Genomic DNA, 16337 nt, shown 5'->3' with positions numbered 1-16337 from the left:
TGAAAATCAAAGTATTATATGTCGGTTGGTATTTAAAACACTGTTTTTAACATAAATTAATTAAATATAAGAATTAATTAATTTAGACTTTTATTCAAAAGGAATTAGGCAAAAAAATTAGAAAAATATAACATTTGGTCCCCCTCAACTATACCCCTAGTTTTACTTTCATTCGGAAACGTTTTTACTCTTAACTTCATCCTTAAACTATTAAAAGATTATATTTCGTCCATCAAGTGAGAAAGTAGCCAGAAAAATCCAACATGACATATATTTAGCATATCAAAGTAATCATAGTTGGTAAACTTTGACAAATGTGAACGATATTATCTCTAAACTATTAGGGTCCGTTTGGTAGATCGTATAGGATAGTATAATATTACTATCCAATGTATAATTTAATCATTGGATAAGTTGATGTATAATTTAATCCTATCCAGTGTTTGGAAAAAATCTGATATTAGCCATGTATAGTATAATTATTATACAATACGATGTTTGGTTTGTTGTTAGACAAAATGATAGTATAAGATTTATGATAATTTGTCTAGATTACCCCCAATTAAAACAATAATTTTTTATTAAGAGATTTTGCCAAACATCCATGAAATGCTTTCAGTATACACTAACTTGGAAAAAAAAAAGATCATAACAAGCTCAAGAAAATTTATTTGCAAATGCTTTAAGTACGGCTCAATTTCTCATGAAAACATCTTGACTATGGTAGCTCTCCCCCAACGTTGGTATGTATAGTTTTAGGGTTTACTTTTTCTCTCTTCCTATATAAAGTGAGGGTGAAGGTCTTTTTTGTCTTTTGACATGTTATCTCTTATACTAAGCGCTCCGTATAAAATAAAAACGAGTTGGAGGCGTTTTAATATTATACGGTCTGCATCGTATAAGAGCCACTTTTGCATAAAATTATACTATCCAGAGATTTTTAAAAAACATCCAAACACCCGATAACTTCATTAAAGGATAATTTTATACTATACGGAGTCTTATCCGACGTACCAAACGGAGCCTTAATGTCTTGCATTTTTAGTGCTTAACTTGTGCAACAAAATCGTTTAGGGTTTTAAAAAGTTAGGTATTTGGGGATTTTGTGAGATGATAGGCGTAAAATTTAAACCAAGTGAGATGACATATGTAAAAATTAAGTCAACTAGATGCAAAAAAAGTTTAAGGCCAAAAATGAAATCAAATGTATGTATAGTTGAGGGACCAAATCTATATGTTTGCCAAATTAATCATGTACACAAAGTTTCATACAAAACCAATCATGCCAAGTTATACAGACAAAAGGATTCTCTTACATCATTTAACATCATCTAGCCTAGAAGTTGGCAATTGAAATATTGAGCATCATTAAAAGTCATGTGCAAGTCACATGACTTCTTAATACCAGTGAGATACAACAACTAAAGCCCAAAAAAAACAACAATAACAAGAATAAGGGAAGGCTTGGACTAAACCAACAGGGCTCTCTTCTTGGATGCTCCTGCATCAACCTCCCCATGCGAGAAAGAACTGGACTCTGGTGAAAAGATTCTGGCAACTTCAACATGTATCTTCGGGTCCAAACGCTCAAGTTCTTTTTCCGCAATCCACGTGCTTTCAGTGGCTGGTTTTCCTGACCACTTCACTAGGAAGCTCCTGTACTGCTTGCCCCTTCGTGACGTAACTTCCTTGACACCTAAAACTTCTTCAATGACATCCGGCTTGAGCTTTGGGAGATGCTCAATTTGTTCTGCTGCTTCGTTATTATCGGTCATGGCATCAAATGAATACAAGTCAGCAACGTTGAAAATTGGGCTGATCATCTGTAAGTTCTCTGGGAGGTCAATCAAGTAAGCATTTGAGCTAATCTTTCGTAGCACTTTGCAAGGTCCAAACTTGCTAGCCTTCAGCTTGTGGTAGGTGCCTTTAGGAAACTGCTCTCGTCTTAAATACACAAGTACCTGGTCACCTTCATCAAACTCTTTGACTCTCCGATGTTTATTTGCTGCAGTAGCATAGGCTTCTTCATTGCTGGACTTTAGAGCTGCCAACTGCAACAAATGCCAAGACAACATTTTAACTGTTTGAAAAAAATAGACATATAATCTATGTTATGTCGATGAAGAAGGTTAGCTTGCTAACTAAGCTTTCTTATGTCCTTTGACCTAATTACATGGTATATTTATATCAAATACAAATATAGCATACTGCATTAGATTTACACATTCACCATTTCAACAGGGCAGGAAGTGGTTTTAATAGAGAGTTTAGATTATAATTGGTTCTGATGGGTAGATAAGATTATCTAGTGCAAGTTCTCTATATGTCAAGAAAAGACAGAAATTATTACAGGAAGTTGCAGTAAAGAAAATCTGCCCCAAACTTGCACATAACTATTTTACTATCAGTGGTTCAGTGCATATCTATCCCATCCATCTCACAAAATTCTTTTTCCGAAAAAACCATTTTTGGCGAGAAGTTCATATTTCTTCACAATTTGATGTGAACGACCATAAACATATGAGTCAAACTTACCGGCTTGGCTACATCAGGTTTTTTATCTTCTGTTTCTTCTACAGATTTAATATCTTTCTGCGTAACTTCTTCTTTGAACTTCGACTGCATTAAGAAAAAGGTGCAAGGATCAGTACATCAATTATAGTAGATAATACTGCTCATTTTTCTCGTTTCACTGAACATGCCATATCTAACCTCCCTTCAGTATTAAATTATGATAACATCACATTTCCCATAATCACATTAATCACATTAAACAGGAAGTGAAAAAAAAAATTATTGTTACCCTGTGGTGGCGGCGGCAGTGATAATCAATACTATCTGTACGATGTTTCAACCTTGGCAACAAATTCTAACTTATAAACCTAACTAAAGAGAAATTGATTCTTAATATCTCAATTTCATGACAGAACCGTAACTGCTCAACTTCTTCGCAGTGCAATTTTTGTAATGCAATAAGGCAAACAACTCTCATGCACAATACTCCTGCAATAGGTGGGATCGGAGACAATCAGGATGTACGCAGACCTCACTTCCACATAATATATGGACAATTTTTTTCAGGAATTGAATGTGTGACCTCTACGTTGCATCTTGCGACTAAATGGAGAAATATTATCAACCTTGGCACAGTAGTAAAATTGTTTCATTGCAACCCAGGTATTGGTTTGAAATCACAGAAATAGTCTCTAACAATGCAGCAAAAGGTTGTGTAAATCACGGAAATAGTCTTTCATAGAATCCCATAGCTAGTCACTAAATTGAGTTATTGTTTTATCCAATTCACTTTTGGTAATAAAGAAAATCTGAATGACGAAGTGCATGAGAAAAGCTGATATATGCTGCTTGATAAGTAAATCTGCTTGATAAGTAAGCTGATTCTTCCTTATCCTATTAGCAAAAGGAAACACACCTTGCTAGCAATAAGGTTCTCTAGGGCCTCTGGTCCGTTTTCTTTTACAAATTTCTCCATCTCATCTATAAAATTGTCTCTCTTTAAGGAGAAATCCTTCCTTTCAAAAGAGATTTCCTTCAGCTTCTTCAACTGCTTGATGACGGTCTTCATCTTCATAGAGAGGCATGGACGAACAACGTGGATATAGACGTAATAAGAACCGTCAAAGTGAGGTATCACCAACCAGCAGACAATAATTAGCTTAATGTAAAGCCATAATGGTATCCTGACAGAAACAAACAACAAAAATAAGAGCCAAAAAGGACAAAGAAATAAAAAGACGAATCACATATATAGCTCTTTGTTTCTCAATAAAAGTACCCAATTAACTTGGATCAGATCTTCAATTTCTTTTGGAATCATCCTAAAGGCATAGGAAAGGAAAACAAAATCATCAAGTAAATTAACTTTGCATTTCACATTACTATGCATCCCCTTCGACGGGACTCGCAATATTTCATGAAACCCAAAAAGATTTATGATGTCTATATGCATCTTGAATCCCCCTGGACATGTAAGGGTAGATATAAAGCACAATGTTTAAGCATATATTGATAGTTAAGCGGAAAAAACCAAAACCAAGTGGTAGCACAGTTTGCAGCCAAAAAATGGACAGAAAGGTTTTAGAATGGAAATCAATAGTTCATAACTTCAATGAAATTGGATTGCAGTGTAATTGAACATAAGATGCATTAGAAACCATTCAACCAATAGAGAGCAAAACATACCAAAGCTACTAACAGAGTAATTAAGATGCAGAGAAGTAAAATTACCATTCAAGCAGCTTGACAAAAGCATGCTCAAAAATGGATAACGAAGAAAACATAATCCAATAGGTGACCAACTTCCTCGTCTCCAAGTCTGATTTGGTCTCAATAGCCATAATGGAAGCACGCCTGTTATATTTTGGCAAGCATTGCAATTATGACAATCCCAAATTACTCCAATTATTTTAAGAGAGATGTTGATTATCTTATCTATGGAGAAAGAATGACTTACAAGGGATATCCCAAAGCGAGAAGAGGCCTGCAGAGCGGTAGCAGGAAAATAAAATTAAACCCACAAAAAATTGAGAGAAAAAACCATTAAAAAAGAGTGAAATTGCTAAAATTACCATGCAAGAAGATCAAAGCATCTTATAGCCAAGTTGATGATACCCACAAAGTCCATACTGAACCAATTCTAATGTGTGCTCTTGATCAGAATCGACTGATCTGGTCTTTGTCTTTTTTAAGTAAGAAGAAGACATGCATAGAACTCAACTACCTTTAGGAAGGTAAAGGTGTAAAGCAGTATTTTTTGTTAAGATTGTCAATTGATTGGATTAGATATATTTAAAGTGTGTTTGGTTTACCTGTTTTCTAAGGGTTTTCTGTTTTTATTTTCTGAAAAATAGAAAATATTTCAGAAAATGTGTTTGTTTAGTCATTTTAGAAAATATAGAAATAGAAAATAACTAGAAAATAGAAAACATAAAAAAGATGTTTTCTAAAAGTAGAAAAGACGCTCACTTTAAAAAGGACGGGATTCTCCGTCATCGTATCTCATCTTCCGTCGTCCGTATCTCGTCTTCATTCGCACTCAAAAGTTGACGTTAGAGATCCACAAGCGAATCAACCTATGATGAATAAGCATTTTGATGAGAGGGACCCACGTGCATCTGTAATACTCCCAGTCGCATGTGAGGTTTTACATTAGATGTCCTATTAATTACTTTTTTAGAGTATAAGTAGGTTAATTGTTAAGGACTCTATTTTTTTTAGTGTTTGAAAATCCACACCTCTATTCATATTAATTATATTGTCCGTTTCATATCAATTATATTATCCACTTTGGATTGTTTAATTCTCGTTGATTCATCAAACTCGCACGGCATTATTTCTCCCTAGCTAGCAAGTGGGTCAAGGCCCAACTCACTAACTAAGGAAAATGCCTAGTTGATATGTTAGGAGTGAGTTTGTCTTATAAAGAAACAAATGTTCCACGTCTTTCCCGACGTGGGACTTCTAACATTTAGTCATGCTTAAAGTCATGTAGAAAATCTACGTTTACGGGAAATACGTATACACTAATATTTTATGTAGACTCATAAATTATTAACAAAATAATGCACATTTTATGTCGTATAGTGGGGTTGCGGCCCGGGATTTGGATCTAACCCAAAGGTCACAAAGTAGCCATTGTGTTGAGAATTTCTTAGTTTATAAAAAAAACAATGCTTATATAATATGTGTCAAAGTGAGAAAAAAATCATCTTTGTTTTTTATTTTAGTTAGTTAAAAAATAATATGATTAATAGAAAATGAAAACAGAAAACAATTTTATTTATTTCAAACCAAACATGTTTTATAGAAATAGAAAACAGAAACAGAAAATAGAAATGAAAAACAGAAATGGAAAATAAAAAACAGAAAATAGAAAACAAACCAAATGCATCCTTAAAGTTTCGATTCCAATCCTAAATATATTTCTAAGTGAAATTACCAAAAAAACAAATAGTAGTGATATTACCAAAAAAGAAATTGTGCTTTTTCCATTCCTCTTAAATTTACATTATCTAATCTACCAATCAAGTTCGAAACTTAAATCATAAATTTTGTCTTAAATTAATTTTTAGCCAATATTATATTTTGGTCCCTAAAATGTCATAATAATTTTACTTTTATTTATTCTCATTTCAAAATGTTTATAAAACTTGGAAATGTTCGTATTTATCAACGAGAAGTGGCTCGATTCGTAATCGATTGGGTTAGATATATGTGTGCTCAAGATTTGATTCCAATGAAAAACAAATTTCTAGAATATTTAAAAAAAATAAAATGTTTGCATTTAATTTAGACTTTTATACAAAAGGATTTAGCCAAAAAAATTAGTTTAGTGTTTTCTCTTTCCTGCATGAAACGTCATCGTTTTAGGTATCAAAGCGGCAAAGCCTCTGCTACTTTTTTATATCCCAATCATCCTTCTCTCTCCCACCGAAACCCGAAACCTGAATACACCATCTCCAGAATGTAGAACTGCCCGGACGAAATTGCTTCCGACCACATCCATCTTCAAACGTTCAATTTGCCAAAATGTTCTTTTTAACCTCGAAAGTCCCTTCCAAGCTCTTTCCTGGAAGATTTATCACCATTTATCGCTCTCTGTGCAGCGCCACAGCCACAGCCACCGCGTCCGAGGACGGAACCCAGAAACTGGAACGCATTGCGGACGAGTTCATGGGCCTTACAAAGCTAGAGAGATACGATTACTCCATCCTCTTCCGCCACAAAATGGAACAACCGATTCGGGCCCGCAGTCTCCAGACCCATCTCGGCCGGCACCCTGCAACCGGAGATGAACATAAATTCCAATTCAAATAGTGTATTTTGATTTCTGGGCCATTAATAAATTCCAATTCAATGACTTTCTCTCAATATTTTTCGGTTTGGTTTTGTATTTTGAAATTAGAGTCACAATTAGTAGCTATTATTGCAAAGATTGCAACGGTACAAAATGCATTGATGGTATTACTTTAGGGCTCCTTGGTGACACAAATTCATAGTCTTTGAAATCAATTTTCTTAGCTTGCTCTTCTCGTTGGATTTTCTTCTGTCAAAAATGGCCCAACTTGGTGTTGGTGGTGCTGGTGTTAATGGAGGAGGTGGTGATGCTGCTGGTGGAGGAGGTGTTGGTGGTAGAGGAGGTAGTGGTGGTGGTGGTGGAGGTGCTAATAACAACAAGCCAGAGCAATTGCAACCACACCCAGTGAAGGAGCAGTTGCCCGGGGTCCAATATTGCATCAATAGTCCTCCTCCATGGCGTTCGTACTCTGAATCTATTAGCACCTTTGCTTTCTTTTTGACATTTTTTTTTCTTCTGTTTCTGTTTTCTTCTGACACACTCCTTCCCATTTGATAATTAACATGGTGCATTTTATAGTTTAAATTGTGTTAATCCCTCTTGGGATGATACCTTATGTTCAATCTATTTCATGTTTGATTATGTTCTTCCTTGTTTCCAATCTATTCCTGTTTGTTTAACTCTTATGTGGATGAGAATACTGAGGGTTCATGATCTCTTATGTTATTATGCAGCGGAAGCTATTGTGCTGGGGTTCCAACATTATATTTTGACTCTTGGTATTACTGTTTTGATTCCGAGCATTATAGTTCCTCAGATGGGTGGTGGTGACGTAAGAAGCACAAAAGTTTTGATGTCTTCGAATGTTTTAATACGTGTATATGGCAATTGAAAACACTTGATTCTTATCTAATGTTACAGGCGGAGAAGGTTAGGGTTATCCAAACCTTGCTCTTCGTTTCAGGTTTAAGTACACTCTTTCAGACTCTATTTGGGTCCCGACTTCCTACTGTGGCCGTGGGCTCGTATGCATACATTGTACCTACCACTTCAATTCTCCTAGCCAGTAGATATACTTCATATGTAAATCCCCATGAGGTGAATTTCCTTTCCTGGCATGTTTTAATTTATGTTCTTTACGCTCTCTTTTTTTGTTCTCCTTTTCTAAATTAAGCATTGTGGGTATTTGTCAGAGGTTTGTCCAGACAATGAGAGGGATACAAGGTGCTCTAATCATTACTGCATGCTTTCAAATGGTTATGGGTTTTCTTGGCTTATGGAGAGCTGTCGTGAGGTGAGTAATATGGAGCTTTACATTTCTTGATGAAATGATACTAATTTACTTGCCATAGTACTTACTGCATGATACTTTTGTGATTAATGGTTTATTCTTTTTGTTCTTTAGGTTTCTTAGCCCTCTCTCAATTGTTCCTTACGTAACTTTTACTGGACTGGGGCTCTATTATCTTGGATTTCCCTTGGTAAGATGTTCCAATATTACTAAATTTCCATCTTCTGGCTTACAATATTGCAATACTGTGTTTCTTTTTATCTAACAATTTAAAAGCACAGCTTGTTATGTTATAATCTAGACAAAGTTTATTTTCTATGAATGAAATAGCAGACAGAATAACCATTTTCTCCCTTACTTTAGATCTGAAAAGGTTGAATTATTCCCATCACACCAAATGCTTTTCCCTACTCTAGAATGTACTTTACCAACTGCAGCTAGCTCACACCTCCTGAAACAAGTGCTTACGCAGGCAACAGGCTTGCGTGCTGTATAAAATGTAATTATTTAAAAAAGTTAACTGAACAAAGTCGTAAAATCGAGCTACTGTCCAGATTTTGAAAGCATGTGGATATCGCTTCTGTTACTTAATTTTAGGCATGGTGCCTATGTTAACTTCTGGCAATGTCATCAATTTCCTATGCTTTTTATTCTGCTTGAGCCTGAAGCTTAACTACAACATATTATGTACTTTTTTTAAGATGGTTTGAACTAATTTATTCCTGCTCCTTCTCTCCCTACAGCTTGCCAAATGTGTTGAAATTGGACTTCCACAAATTGTAACAATTGTTTTCATTGCACAGGCAAGTAGCATGCTTGTATCTCTCTTTTTTTTTACATATTCACCTCTCTTGTTCCTACAAGTTTTCTTTACCTTCTTTAATGCACTGTTCTCTTTATTCTTACGTTTTATTTTGTCTTTTTTTTTTCTCTTGCAGTATCTCCCTAATTATATAAAATGGAAGAGGCCATTTTTTGATCGATTTGCATTGCTGCTCTCAGTTGGAATTGTATGGTTTTTTGCTCAACTTCTAACAGCAAATGGTATGTATAACCACAGACACTCAATCACCCAGATCAGCTGCCGCTCTGATAGGTCTGGACTTATCACTTCAGCTCCTTGGTGAGACTCCATACTCTTAAGTTACCGGGCAATCAGCCTTGAATTTTGTTTCTGGCACCATTGAAGTATGCTCCTGTCACAACTTCATATAGCCTGCTTAGCTAATGTTTTCAGTAAGTAATACCGTACTGCTCCCACTGGTTATAACCTTTCAGCGAAAATGGGTGAGTTAATGAGATTAACAGGGCTTTAGACAAAATAGTATTGGGTTCAAATGATTGAGATTCCAATGCAAAGTGAACTGGGACTCCCTTCCCAAACCTACCACGTGAAAGAAGAGAAAAACAGAACAACGCTTTGTCTTCTCTAGTTCTCTCTAGAAGATTAAAAGACTTCTTATTGGTCCTTGTCTAAGCAAACATAGATCTTAAAAGGACGAAATTGAAAGTTTCTACACATTTCACTGCAACTCGTGTTTAATTGGACGCTAAGATGTCAATTTAAGAGTTCCTCTGTTCCTCTCTATATGCAAATGAATTATGAATATATTCTGGTCTTATTAATTGGTAATTTAGACTGCATTGGATCTTGTCCTCTCATGGTCTCATTTCATGCAGGATCTATATTCCTTATCCGTTTCAATGGGGCAACCCCACATTTAATGCTGGAGAAGCTTTTGCTATGATGGCTGCCTCGTTTGTTTCTCTTTTTGAGGTAACTCCTTAGCAGCCAACTGCATGTGTCTCTTAGTTTTAGCCAATGATATCTTTGTGAGAAAACTCTTATTCTAGCGTAATAGGCTTTGTACTTGCTTATTTCTTTCAGAAGTCCGAGAATGAAAAGCCCTTCGAACATCTTAGCTGCTGTGACTACACATGACTGAATAATAGCAGTGTTTTTAACCTGAAATTGTTAATATACGGTCCTGTTATATGCAGCGAAATAAGACTTTTTATGCCTTGAAACTTAGCCAAGAAATCTACACTGAAAGTCATAAACGCAGAATCCTGGTCATTAGGTGCTAAGTCGTTTGATTCTGATACTCTTGTCCTCATAATTTGCAGTCTACGGGTACATTTTTTGCAACATCTAGATACGGGAGTGCTACACCTGTACCACCTTCTGTGGTTAGTCGAGGTGCTGGCTGGCTGGTAAGTTGATTTTCTATGATGGTTTCTGAAAAGATTACAATTCTTTTCACTTTTCAAGATTCTCCATCGCCATTTCTTAAATTTTTTAATTTCAGGGTGTTGGAGTTCTTCTCAATGGCATGTTTGGTTCTGTGACCGGTCTCACAGCATCAGTGTAAAGAATTATGCTGTAGAAAGATTTCAAATTTACATTTCAGTTTTATTTAACTAGTCATTTTTCCTAAATGGATTAAGCAACTAGTCTATCCTCATTCTCATTTACGCATCAAAGGATCTTTCTTTCGGGTTTCATTATCATTGGTAGCTTATATATAATTATGGTTGATGATGGTTCAGTTAGAATGTTCACAAAGAATCCTACCTCTATGGAGGAATTTCTATATATAATAACTTATGCCCACAATCATAGTCCTGATGATCTATCATAAGTGTTGCTCCATGATTAAAAATGCATGGAACAATTGACATCCTAATTCAATCCAGTATTTTGAATTTTCCTTAATACTACCGGGTACCTACTGTTAAAGTTTGCTTCCTTTACAGGGAAAATGCTGGTCTATTAGCACTGACAAAAGTTGGAAGCCGAAGAGTGATCCAAATATCAGCTGGATTTATGATTTTCTTCTCTATATTCGGTATGCCCCAGCTTAGTTTACACTGCTAAGGTTTCATTTTTCATTATTTTCTCTTTCAACACAATTTATTGTTGAAGCTGGTCACAGATTCATAGTTCACACTTTTACCACATAGTGAAGAACTGTTACCATGTCAAGCTAACTTCTTCGGTGGCTGTACTTGAATGAAGTTGCAAGTAGCTTTCATTTTATGCAAACTGCCAACTTCCGAGCAAAAACGTTCTATTGTATAGCACAATAGCTGCACAAAATTTATATTGTAGAAATTCTCTCGTGTGTTTCTCATGACGATTAAATGATGTCCTTAATCAGGAAAATTTGGAGCATTCTTCGCTTCTATACCTCTGCCAATCATCGCAGCTATATACTGTATGTTGTGTGGCTATGTCTGTAAGTAAATCTTTTTCATCTATCTTCTGGTCAAATCTCTTACTATAAAAGGGCTTCCCCACTTTTTCAAGAATATATGACTAGATATATATATATACAGATAACATATTATGATTCTTAATACAGATATATGCAAGAAGACCTTTATATTTAGTGTCACTTGGCTCACATACCCGTATGCGAAACAACTAGATATATATATAGATAGCATATTGCGATTCTTAACACTACTCAACTATGACATGAAATGCAGCTTCTGCAGGTCTTGGATTTCTCCAATTCTGCAACCTGAACAGCTTCAGAACAAAATTTATCTTGGGCTTCTCTTTCTTTATTGGCTTTTCAGTACCGCAATACTTCAGAGAGTACTATCAACTACGTTCCAAATGTGACCTTGCTCGTGCCAGTTCTGGATGGGTGAGCATCTTGAGCACGAAAAGTTTTCATCTAATGCACGTCTTAACATTGCTAACCATTCCTTTCATCTCATTATGCAGTTCAACGACTTAGTGATTGTAATATTCTCATCCCACACAACAGTGGCAGCTCTTGTCGCTTTGTTCTTGGATCGCACACTTTCCTGTGAAACCGAGGAGTCGAGAAAAGATAGCGGGTTGAAGTGGTGGGAGAAGTTTAGCTTGTACAATTCAGATGTTAGAAATGATGAATTCTATGCACTCCCATGCATGCTCAACAAGTTATTCCCGGCTCTCTAAAGAGTATTGGTTTGGTACTATCTTCTCTTTCAGCCCTTTCTTCTTTTTATGTAGAAAGACAACAAACCAGAATTGCAGCTATTCTTCCGTCTTCTAAGCCTTGTTCTGCATTTTTGTGGTAGACACAGTATAGAGAGCGTCTTTTGGTTTTCTCAATTCTCACTCTAGAAAGTGGTTCCGACTCAGGGGGGCATTTTGTCAAACACTTGAGGTGCCAGTCTTACGCAAGACTAGGACACTGCAGATATGAGCCCAGATAGCGGCATAACAATGACCATTGAATCTCAGGATGAAAACAAGACAAATCTAATAACTTTTCATCATCCAAGGGACAACAGTACATTAATATATTTGGGAAAACATACAACTCCATATCCTGAAAAGGATGACCCAACATTCCCCCCAGACTAAAGATCCAATGACACTAAAACTCAACTTTCAATTGAAACCAACAACAGAGCTCGACTTCAACACAAGCAGAAGAACTAAAGGACCCTCTACCCAAAGGAAGTCTCAAGAACTCGAAGATAATCTTCAAAAACTAAACTCAAAAAAACTAAATTAATCAAGACAGAGGTATATATGTAAGCTCTCAAGTAGAAACTAATTCTAACAGATTCTGAAAATCCCTAGCAGCACTTCCATTAGGTCCCCCAGCATCAGTGACTATCTGTTTCAGTACCTCAACTGTCTCTCTCATTTTCTTTCCTTGTTCATCGTTAAGAACCAATTCCAAATTCTTGATCAACCCCTTTTTTGTAATGACTCCACCTTCAACAGTGACACCAATCCCCCAAAAATCCTCAACCATTCTTCCAGTCATTTGATGATCTCCAAAAAATGGCCTGCAAATCATTGGCACACCACAGGCAATGCTTTCAAAAACAGAGTTGCAACCACCATGTGTCACAAACACACCTACTGATTCATGTGCCAGAACCTGTGTTTGGGGCGTCCATGGCACTATTTTTCCCATATTGCTTGTTCTCCCCACAAACCCAGTAGGTAAAGCCTCTTTCAAATTGTCCCTAAGAGACCAGAGAAATGGAACCCCACTTTCTTCTAGCGCCTCCGCCATTGCTACCAGCTCGGTTTGTGGCGTTGCCACCACAGTCCCGAAGCTAACATACGCTACTGATTTGGGTTTTTGCCCGTTTAACCATGATAAGCATCCCGTTGAATCGGACTCCGGCGGCGGCTGTGGCGACAATGGCAGTGAAATAGTGAGGAAACCCACATTAAAAACTTTCCTGAATTTTGATTTGTGATCGTCGTTGAGAGCTGCCGGGTTTAATTCTTCAAAGAAATTGATGACGATTGCAGTAGCTCTTGGAAGCACCTGACCCAATTCACTGAGTGTTTTAGCAAAAATAGATTTATCAAGATCAGGAGAAATTAATTCTCCTGGTAAATCCCCTATTTTCATAAAAGATAATCCTGGAATTTGATCGAGATTTTGGGATTCATTCACAACACCATTGTTGGCATACAGTTTACGAATTAAGTCTGTGTAAAAGTGAGCAGAGAGAGAGCAAGATAGAGGGCACCAAACAGGAATCCAAGGAATCCCCAAATCCCCTGCAATCTCCCCTGCAAACACAACAAACCCATCCATCAGAAAGCAAGTGATGTTAGTACCAGTCTCTGCCAATGCAATGTCAATGCCCTTTTTGAAACTCTCCGCCCCGGCCTTCAAGAAGAACTCCACCGCCTCCAGGGGGTGTCCTGACAGTACATGACCCGCAGGAACGCCATCATCGACACTGTAGGCTCTGAAGTTATGTGGGAGTTGGGAGGATTTGGAAGATGAAAACAGAGTCTCATTGGATTTTTCAGTGTTAAAGAATGAGAAGTGCACTTGAGGGGCTGCAGTTGCCAGTTTGAGGACAAGACTGAGGAGTGGCCTGGGATGGCTACCAAATGGGAATGCAAAGGCTGCAACATGTAGATGTGGTGAGCTTTGTTCAATGAGCGGCATGGCTAATAGGGAAAGATAAAAAAAAAATTAAAAAAAAAAAAAAAACAACACCAATCAAACCAGTGTACGTAGGAGATGATTCAGCGCATTGCAAACTTTGTAGTAAGTGATCTGTGGCTTATGAAAAGAATTACAGAACCTGGGTATTTGAATGTCTCACTCTACCTACAAGATTCATCACTGTGTGGGGATTGTGCACCCAACTTTCCTTGTTTCGTGTCTTTTAATACACCTGTCAGAGAAGTGTAGTAGAGATCCACTTTCACAGCCAAAATATATGGGTTGACAGAATTCATATGGAGTTGTCAAACGTGGCCGTGTACAGAGCCAATTAGCCTACCTACCAAGAGTCCGGGGGCCCTCCTGTAGACAACCTACTGCAGGGCCTACAGTAGCGCTAATATAGGTTTAAATAAAATTTATTAAATTATCAAAAAAATAATAAATACAAAATATTTAGCGTATAGATTAACATCATGTGGTTTTTTTAGGGAAAAAAACTAAATTCATTTATAAATAATAACAAGTTAAATGATGTTTAATTCAACGGTAGAAAATATAGCCTTCTTGCGAGCCCTAAAATAGATTGGCTACGACAGAGACCCCATTTGATCTACCAATTTGTCAAGATTAGGGGATGACCGGTGCACTTTTGGAAAGATGAGTCGAGGTGCTACCTAGCTTGTGTCGTGGTGCTTCTTTAAGACTATTAACCGGAGCCAAAATTAGTCCAAAAAGGGCATGGACTCTAAATAAAGTCCATCTTCCATTAGGAAAGGAATCTCGATGGAATTTACCCTAAAAGAGTAAGAGAGACCTACTCCTACTACAATTAAAACTCTTCAGCTCGGAGCTCAAGCGCAGGGTAAAAACTCACTTTGAAACCTAGACTTAGATTTAGAGTAGATCTCCGAACACCGAGCAATACTCCTTAGCAAAGTTTCGAATTGACTTGAGTATCAAAGAGATTCCCCCGAAGACACCCTCGAACAGTACTATAGATTATGTTTGTTCTCTGTGCAGGGAGGAATGAACAATAGTAGTCACGTTAATGTTTTGATTTAAACTACAATAGCCCTTGGCCAGCATATATGTACAGGTGAATATCTAACAATACAATAATGGGATGTGTGCCCAACGGGTATGTGTTGGGGATACATACAAAACGGTCATACTTCAACAATATGAACTCTAACCCGGAATGTACTATAGAAATTCCTCCATCAAAAAACAGTCGTAGACTCCGTGGACGTACATAGGCATATTGTCAAACCATGTAAATTATGTGTTCTTTTTCTCTCTGTTTCGATTGTTATGTGTGATTGTTCTATTATCTATGTATGTTTGAGAGGGATATGTTTTGCAACGGTTAGTACTAGTCTCTGCCACTGCAATGCCAATGCCCTTTTTGAAACTATCCGGCCCGGCCTTCAAGAAGAACTCTGTCACCTCCAATGGGTGTCCTGACATGCAGGAACGCCATCATTGACACTGTAGGCTCTGAAGTTATGTTGGAGTTGTGAGGATTTGGAAGATGAAAACATAGAGTCATTGGATTTTGCAGTGTTGAAGAATGAGAAGTGCACTTGAGGGGCTGCGTTTGATAGTTTGAGGACAAGACTGAGGAGTGGCTTGGGATGGCTACCAAATGGGAATGCAAAGACTACAACATGTGGAATTGTGGATGTTGTGAGCTTTATTTGATTGGCATCGCTCGTGGGAAAAATTGGTGGAAAACGAAGTTGCTGATAGACTAGATTGCCCTTCCTCGAGGAAGCGACGGGCCTCAAGTATAAACTCTGAAAAATTGATTTTATTTAGGGTTTTTAGGGTTTCAATCAATTGAAACTCCTTATATAGTATAAATAGACTATATATTGCAAACCCTAAATAGAGTTAGACAAAGTTAAAATATTTTATTCTTTGTGGAAATCCTTCGGCATTTTTCGGGGAAAGAGTGTAAGAGAGTTGTTTGTTGTTCTAAGTGAGATTTGGGTAGTTCTTGGAATAGAGAGTTTTTCTCATTGGAATTATGTATAATCTTCATTCATATTCGTGAAACTTTCGGTGTATTCGCACGAAAAGTAAGTAGTTTGTCGAATCTCGTTAAACTTATGTCTTCTATGTGATTGTCATTATTCTTTATTTTGTTTTCGTATTATTTGTTACGTTAAATTGAGCCGGTATTATTCACAACATGATTAATAGGGAAAGATAACAATCAATATATCAAACCAGTGTATGCAGGAGATTGTTCACTGGATTGCAAACTACCAGCTCTGTGGCGATTATGCACCCA

General features: G+C 36.9%; 3 protein-coding genes across 4 annotated transcripts; 1 reads left to right on the top strand and 2 right to left on the bottom strand.

Moving 5' to 3' along the window:
• Window positions 1-1211: 1211 nt before the first annotated feature.
• LOC119983681 (receptor expression-enhancing protein 3-like) lies at window positions 1212-4774 on the bottom strand. Its single transcript, XM_038827374.1, has 6 exons — window positions 4587-4774; window positions 4472-4498; window positions 4246-4368; window positions 3431-3698; window positions 2536-2619; window positions 1212-2051 (listed from the first exon to the last, which is right to left on the bottom strand). Exons 1-6 carry the CDS (start codon window positions 4640-4642, stop codon window positions 1470-1472), a joined length of 1140 nt encoding a protein of 379 aa, XP_038683302.1. The 5' UTR covers window positions 4643-4774; the 3' UTR covers window positions 1212-1469.
• A 1643-nt stretch (window positions 4775-6417) lies between these two features.
• On the top strand, window positions 6418-12170 carry LOC119984241 (putative nucleobase-ascorbate transporter 10). Of its 2 annotated transcripts, XM_038828093.1 has the most exons (14): window positions 6419-7274; window positions 7549-7646; window positions 7736-7912; window positions 8008-8108; window positions 8220-8295; window positions 8849-8908; window positions 9044-9228; window positions 9786-9882; window positions 10233-10319; window positions 10415-10473; window positions 10863-10954; window positions 11267-11344; window positions 11598-11761; window positions 11842-12170. In XM_038828093.1, the coding sequence occupies exons 1-14, from the start codon at window positions 7073-7075 to the stop codon at window positions 12058-12060; spliced, it is 1695 nt and encodes a 564-aa protein (XP_038684021.1). In that variant the 5' UTR covers window positions 6419-7072; the 3' UTR covers window positions 12061-12170. The 2 variants fall into 2 exon arrangements, with proteins under 2 accessions (XP_038684022.1, XP_038684021.1); XM_038828094.1 differs by lacking the exon at window positions 10415-10473 and having other exon boundaries at window positions 6418-7274; window positions 11842-11983.
• Window positions 12171-12350: 180 nt separating this feature from the next.
• LOC119984242 (anthocyanidin 3-O-glucosyltransferase 7-like) lies at window positions 12351-14304 on the bottom strand. Its single transcript, XM_038828096.1, has one exon. The coding sequence runs from the start codon at window positions 14036-14038 to the stop codon at window positions 12653-12655; it is 1386 nt and encodes a 461-aa protein (XP_038684024.1). The 5' UTR covers window positions 14039-14304; the 3' UTR covers window positions 12351-12652.
• Between the last annotated feature and the right edge of the window lie 2033 nt (window positions 14305-16337).

The sequence above is a fragment of the Tripterygium wilfordii genome, chromosome 18 (assembly GCF_013401445.1).
Source record: "Tripterygium wilfordii isolate XIE 37 chromosome 18, ASM1340144v1, whole genome shotgun sequence".
Classification (NCBI taxonomy): Eukaryota; Viridiplantae; Streptophyta; class Magnoliopsida; order Celastrales; family Celastraceae; genus Tripterygium; species Tripterygium wilfordii.
The sequence above is the reverse complement of the archived record's forward strand: the minus strand, read 5'-3'. Positions and strand labels throughout refer to the sequence as shown.

Excerpts from the sequence above, each read along its gene's own strand:
- LOC119983681 (XM_038827374.1), bottom strand. The coding sequence starts at position 4,642 with ATGGACTTTGTGGGTATCATCAACTTGGCTATAAGATGCTTTGATCTT. Across the intron at positions 4,499-4,586 it reads TGCTTTGATCTTCTTGCATG|GCCTCTTCTCGCTTTGGGAT; the intron begins GTAATTTTAGCA and ends ACCGCTCTGCAG. Across the intron at positions 3,699-4,245 it reads TTTGTCAAGCTGCTTGAATG|GATACCATTATGGCTTTACA; the intron begins GTAATTTTACTT and ends TGTTTCTGTCAG.
- LOC119984241 (XM_038828093.1), top strand. The coding sequence starts at position 7,073 with ATGGCCCAACTTGGTGTTGGTGGTGCTGGTGTTAATGGAGGAGGTGGT. Across the intron at positions 8,296-8,848 it reads ATTATCTTGGATTTCCCTTG|CTTGCCAAATGTGTTGAAAT; the intron begins GTAAGATGTTCC and ends CTCTCCCTACAG. Across the intron at positions 8,909-9,043 it reads CAATTGTTTTCATTGCACAG|TATCTCCCTAATTATATAAA; the intron begins GCAAGTAGCATG and ends TTTCTCTTGCAG.
- LOC119984242 (XM_038828096.1), bottom strand. The coding sequence starts at position 14,038 with ATGCCGCTCATTGAACAAAGCTCACCACATCTACATGTTGCAGCCTTT.